General features: G+C 52.4%; 1 protein-coding gene and 1 non-coding gene across 3 annotated transcripts in view; one reads left to right on the top strand and one right to left on the bottom strand.

Moving 5' to 3' along the window:
• Positions 1-5,588: 5,588 nt before the first annotated feature.
• On the bottom strand, positions 5,589-5,661 carry TRNAR-ACG. Its single transcript has one exon. It is a non-coding gene; the product is annotated as a tRNA-Arg (tRNA).
• A 195-nt stretch (positions 5,662-5,856) lies between these two features.
• The window catches only part of SACM1L (SAC1 like phosphatidylinositide phosphatase), a 29,671-nt gene continuing 29,521 nt past the window's right edge, over positions 5,857-6,006 (top strand). Inside the window, exon 1 of one of the 2 annotated variants that reach the window (XR_004748084.1) lies at positions 5,857-5,982. Coding sequence is in view for 1 of the 2 variants with exons in the window: in XM_035317050.1 (XP_035172941.1) it covers positions 5,915-5,982 (68 nt within the window). In the remaining variant the exon portion in view is untranslated. The remainder of the gene's footprint in view (positions 5,983-6,006) is intronic. The other variant, XM_035317050.1, reaches the window with a different exon arrangement.

The following is a 6,006-nucleotide window of genomic DNA, read 5'->3' as shown; positions in this document are numbered from 1 at the left end:
TTCACAGTTTTCCCCACAGCTCAGCCCCAGCCTGGCCACTCCCTTCCGTAGTGTTTACCCAGCACAAAGCCATTTCATAATGGTGCTTATTTAGAGTTCTGGGAACAAACTCGAGATTGTTATGCAGGCTTTGTTATACAGGGATTGAGAGCCCAGCTCCACAACCTGTACTCAAATTTATCCAGCCACTGGTATAAACAGATTTGCTCACATGAATAATATCGGCTTATCTGAGCAAGGGGCTGGAGAGCTGAGCCCTTATTTTCTGTTCTGTCGAGAAAGCAGAAAGGCAGATTGTTTCTCTTTGTGAATCCCCTTGCTTCATAATCAAAGAAGTCTGCTCCCCCAATATGTGTTGCCTATGTGACAGGTGTACCTGCAGTGCATGTTCTGTAGGTACGAGTGCTGTGCAGCCCCTCACATGCAGGTACAGAGCTTTTGTTTAAGAAAAAGCTTTTCATTTAAAGTCTCAGATGCAATTGGGAGCCTCAGCTACCCTTGCCAACAAATACTATGTAGAAAACTAGTTAAATCCTCTTGTATGCATGCTAGAAATGTAAATTCATTTCTGATTGATAGAGGACTGGATCACATTGGTGAAGGTCTCTTTAGTGAGCTACAGTAAATTAGCTGAGCAATGGCACTGAGACTCCAGAAATGAGCCCATACAGAGAACCCACAGTGGTTCAACCATACACCTTTTCCCGTAGCACAAATGTAGCTAGATGGATGCTTGAACTTCACACTGTGTCCTCAGACTGTGTCACGTACTCAGCTGGAGCAGTACCTCTAATTCTCAGAGCAGTACCTCTGATTCTGAAAGCAGTCCTTCAGGCCAGAAGGGTAGACTTACCTTGTTTTCAGTGTCAAATGGTAAAATCTTTGTTCAACTCAGCACCGCAGGACAGAGAGGGCTGTCATCGTGAGCCCTTTTGACCCAAGAAGCAGCATCTTGCCTTTTCCTTGCCCATCTGATGGTTCTTCCAGCCACCTCAGCAGCCCTTCTACCACTGCCAGTGCTAACGAGTACCACACTTCTCTCTTTGGGGTGGTGCAAGTTGCTGTGCTGAGGTTTAAACAGAAGTACAAGCATCCGCTTTAAAACAGATGGAGATTGGTGTGGCCTGTTAGCACCCACCCACATGTCTGCATCAGCTTGCCTGAGGAGCTGGGGGGAGGTTTTGGTGTGGACGTTGCCGGGGCCAGCAGGCTGGAGATGCGTCCTGCACTGGAGACCATTCGGCTGGCCAACTCTGGCCTAGCCAGGCTCTGCGGCCCCATTTCTGCAGGGGACTTGCAGCCCCTCAGGGGGTGACCAAAAGCCCATGGGGACTGTCCCATCGCAGTGTGCAGAGAAGAGGAGGTAGAATTAACCCCAAATGCATGAGCTCCCTACAGCCTTAAACTGGGGCTCCAGATGCTGCATAGCAAAGGGATGGGGGCTGACACAAACCATTATAACCAGTGCCGTATCTAGGCAGTGTGAGTTGTGTGCAATAAAACACACGAGGGCAGGCTCCCCAGCACCCCCATCCCAGCAGGCGACGTCCGTGGGTACGTATTGCTTGTTGCCTGCATCGTGGCTCGGCCCAGGAGCGGTCGAAGGATGTGATGGTGATCTTGGGACTGCCTGAAGGTGCTGAGGTGGGAAGTAACGCCAGCTGAATGTTCCTGGTGAATAATTCAGATAGTCCTTGGCAGGTGGTTCCCCTCACTGAGCATGCTTTGGCAGCAAAGGCAGTATGATATCGAAGGGGCTTCTGGAAGCGAGCTGGAAACACCAGTCTCGCTGTGCTGCACTATCTCTGAGACCAGTGACTGCGTGGCTAATGCTCTTCAGATTTGGAGCATCTGGTGATGCACATTTTCTGCCCTTCCTTTTGAGAAGATCTGAAAACACTAGCGGGACTGATTCTTTTCTTTTTAAGCAGCAGTTTAAACTGCTGTTTCACTCTTGCAGCCTTCCCCACACCCCCAAATAAGCAGGAAAGAAGGGGAGGGGGAGATAAGAACATTTTCCTTTGTGGAAAGCCTCAACCAGCCAGTTTGCTCTGAGCTATCTTGCAGGAGCCTCCTTTGAAACAGTGCAAAGTTTGGCCTCCACTTTTGCATGGTGTCTTCTTACTCCTGTCAGCCACCCTGTACTCCTCAGCACTGGGGAAAGGAAGGCTGTCCTACTTTCAGTTTTGAGGTCCTGTATAAATTATTAAGTGTGAATGCTCTCCTTTTGTGTATTTACCAAGAGCTGGAAATGACAATGTGAAGTTGTTGAAAATCGAGTGTCTGAGTTGATGGTTTTGAAGCTAAAGCATATACCGCATTGCCTTGCTCACCTATGTGTTTCAATGTGTACTGCCTCTATCTTTGGGAATTTGGATTAATTTAAGCCCTGTGTTACTCCTGCCTCCTCTCCAAGGCCGTGGCTGTCAGAGTTGATGTTGTGTCCCCCACTTGTCCCTGTCCCTGCAGCCTGCCTGGAAGCGGCTCCATGGGGGAGGAAGGGAGGAGAGGCATCTGCACAGCTGGGATTTTCCTCCTCACCCCCAGGCATCTCTGCATCTGCAGGTCCTCACCTTCTGGCGGCTCCCCTGAGCTAAAAAACATGCAGGTAGCTCTCAGGTGAACGTGCAAGGTGCTGAGCACCAGCTCCCACTTCCCAGTTTGGTGAAGTGTTGAGCCAGGACAGGCCCTTTTCATCTGCAGCCTCAGAGACTTCGCTGGGCCTGCTGCCATGGTCATTTTGGCAAGAAAATACGATTGAGGCATAATTGGGCAATTCAGAACAGTCCCAGTTTAAAGCTGCTTCTGCGGAAGAATTTCAGAAAACACATGTTAAATTCTGCCTGTCACCTGGCTTGTTCACATGGGATTTTTCTATGCACACACACCTTGCTTTTTTATTTATCAAGATACTGACATGTGCTGCCTGCTATGAAAAGTTAGTCTGGTCCTTAATTCCTACCCCAGCTTGTTCTTCTGACTTGTTTTAGAGTAAGGGATGCGTGGAAGTTCCTGTGTGCTGGTAATGAGAAGCTCACATGCAAATAGTTATTTAAATGAATCCCCTAAAGTTTGCTTTTAGGAGCCAGCGTTTAATAGATTCTCGTTCAGATCATGCTGTAAAGTTTCTATTGTTTAGAATGCAGAAGTTCATTTAAACAGAGATTTTTGCATAAAGCCAGAAGAAAAAAAAAAACAGCTGTAGAAGCAGCAGATATTTTTGTGTATTTCCAATTGCAAGAAGTGTCCTGGGGCCAAGGTGATTTCACAAACTCGCCCCGACATTGAGCACAGGGAGGAGCGTTTCCCCTGGCACGGGTGAAGGGCATTTGATGAGCCAGAGGGCTGTGGCTCTTCAGCTTCCAACGTTCACTTGTGGGCTTTTAAGACTGGGAAAACCTTTTTTGGAGTTTAAATGATTTAGTTGGGGGTGGGAGAGAGGGTATGTCTTATTTTCTACAAACTGAATAGTTCCTGGGCGTGGAAATGGTGCAGTCTCATCGGCAGGGGGGTGTGTTAAGGCACAGGTGAGCTAAAGCCGGGCTGGTACGGGGCTGCTGAGCCATTCCAACAAAAGGGGGCTCTTTGTCCCTCAGGAGAGGAAAGTAAATACCTCCCTGTGCTTTCTCCTTGTGCTGATTATTAGCACTGGGCAAATATATAGCGTCTCTGGGTTTTCAGAATTGGGTCGGCCGAGACCTCTGCCTCTCCCTGCAATAAGCTCACGGCCCTGGGGGGAATTGCAGGCTCTTTCTTCCTAAAGCATTTACTCCCTCTTTTACACTTCTGAATTTCCCTGGAAATATTGCCACTTTATTCTTTCAGCAACAGCAATACCATGTCCTTGCTTAAGGCGAATGACATGTAGCCGCCATCCTGCCTGCATTAAACTTCAGGTGCACAGGCAGTCCCAGTGAAACCAGTAAGGAGATAAATGTGAGTGTATAGGTCTGTGTTGGATCAAGGTCAGAGTGATTTTAATACAGATGAGACATACCTGGGAATGCCTTGAAATGACCAGTGAAATGGAATGCTTTTTTGATCCATAAAGAACAACAACAAAATGTGCTAAAGCAGCGGGGTGCACGAAGGAAGAAGGATGTGATGGAAAGCACCCAGGAGTGCTGGCAACCGCCAAAGACATGGAGAAGCATGGACCTGGGGAGGGTATGGCCCAACATCCCCATCTCCTGAGGCTGGATGGGGAGAGGTCGGGAGGACATTTGCCCCTCATTCAGCATTTGTGCATTCCCATTTCTTTTCATCACCGCCGCTATAGCTGCACAGAGGCATGAGGTGTGACTAAGGAAGGCCGTCGGGCTGTTGTCTGCCAGTGGCGAGCAGCGAGACAGAGCCCAGCTCACTGCTCTTTTTCCTAAAGAGCAGCAAACGGAGGATTTTCAGAGTAAAAATCCTCACCCTGCTTTCTTCCAGGGTGGCCAGACTCCCATGTGGCAGTGAGCATCCAGTGGCCCTCTCAGGCGAGCTGAGGGTTGGGAGGAGGCCATCCCCGTGTGGACACCAGAGTCGCAGAGCCCTGCAAAGGTGGATGATGGGGACACCCCACCGGGACAAGGGGACACCCTACCGGGATATGGGGACACCCACCAGGACACAGGGACACCCCTCCTGCAGCTTCCAGCCCCACTGTCATGTTCCCACACAGCAGGTGTGCGGTGCACAGCCTGCGGCTTTCTGTGTCTGGAAAGCAACCCCAGAGCCCAGCTAGTGGTACTGAGTGGTACTAATTATTTTTTATTATTATTATTTTTTGTGTGGTCATTTAAAGGGCAACTCTGGGAGAGAATGTTTTACTAGGGTGCCTGCTGGTGTACCTAGCCGCAGCCACGTGTGAATACAGCCCTCTTTTCTTCTGTGCCGCTGAATATTTATAAAGGCTGGTAGCAGCAGCAAAGCTGCTAGCCTGTTGTGATTTCAGTGATTAAAGACAATACCAAAAAGCATGAAGTCTTTCCTAAAATCCCGGTTGTGACAGTCATCACCCAGAGCAGACGGGGGGAAGCTGCACCATGAAATGCTGGCTCCCCCCCTCTCCTTGGCCTGGCAGGGGAGGCCTCCTCGCTGGGGTCTCCAGCTCCTTTGGAAGCCTTAGCCTTTGCTGCAGCCCATGGAATAGGCTACTGGGTGTTGAGGAGCTGGGGTGGACGTGATGCTGGGCTGCATTTTTCTGCTGGTGGATGTGGGAGGGCCTGCAGTGAGCTCCCATGCCTTTCCCGAGCCAACCCCGATGGGCTGGGGGGCTCCAGCCCCACGGGGCGAGCTAGAAGGGGCTGCAGTGGTGGCTGCCTTCTTTTCACGGTGAGGGGACAGCGCTGGGGATGGGAGAAGCTGCCAGAAGCCAGGGGGTGATGCACAGAGCGCTGGAGCCGCGGGGATCAGAGGTGCCCCAGGCCTGGTCCCACACAGGGGCTGCAGAGGGCAGTGCCCATGATAGCTTGGGGAAAACTTGGGGTAGCGCTTCTCGTCTGCCGGCGGGGGGGTTCAGGGGTGCAGGCAGCACTCTCGGGTTGGACCCGAGGGAAAAATTATTTAACTGGAGAGGGCAGAAAAGTGAGGAAAAGAGCAGCCGAGCCAGCCAGGAGTCGAACCTAGAATCTTCTGATCCGTAGTCAGACGCGTTATCCATTGCGCCACTGGCCCTGCTCGAGCACAGCACCTCGCACAGGCGCATTTCTCCCCGCGGTCCCTCCCCGGGCGGCCCGGCGAAGGGGGGCGGAACGGGAGGGCGGGGCCGGCGCGCGGCGTCCCCGCCTCCCAGAGGCGGTGCCTCCCGTAGGCAGTTTGTCCTGCGCCGGGCGCCGTCCGCCGGGCCGCGTCAGCCGGGCAGGGCAGGGCCGGGCTGGGCCAGGCCGGGAGGGGGCGAGGCCGGGCCGGGGGCAGGCGGCGGGGCCGGATGGCGGCGGCGGGTGCGGGAGCGGCGGCGGCGGCGGCGGCAGCGGCGGCCTACGGCAGCCTGGAGCTGTGAGTGGCGCGGCCGTGGGGGTA

Source organism: Oxyura jamaicensis, chromosome 2, assembly GCF_011077185.1.
Source record: "Oxyura jamaicensis isolate SHBP4307 breed ruddy duck chromosome 2, BPBGC_Ojam_1.0, whole genome shotgun sequence".
In the NCBI taxonomy this organism is placed as follows: Eukaryota; Metazoa; Chordata; class Aves; order Anseriformes; family Anatidae; genus Oxyura; species Oxyura jamaicensis.
This window is presented reverse-complemented; position numbering and strand designations above follow the sequence as displayed.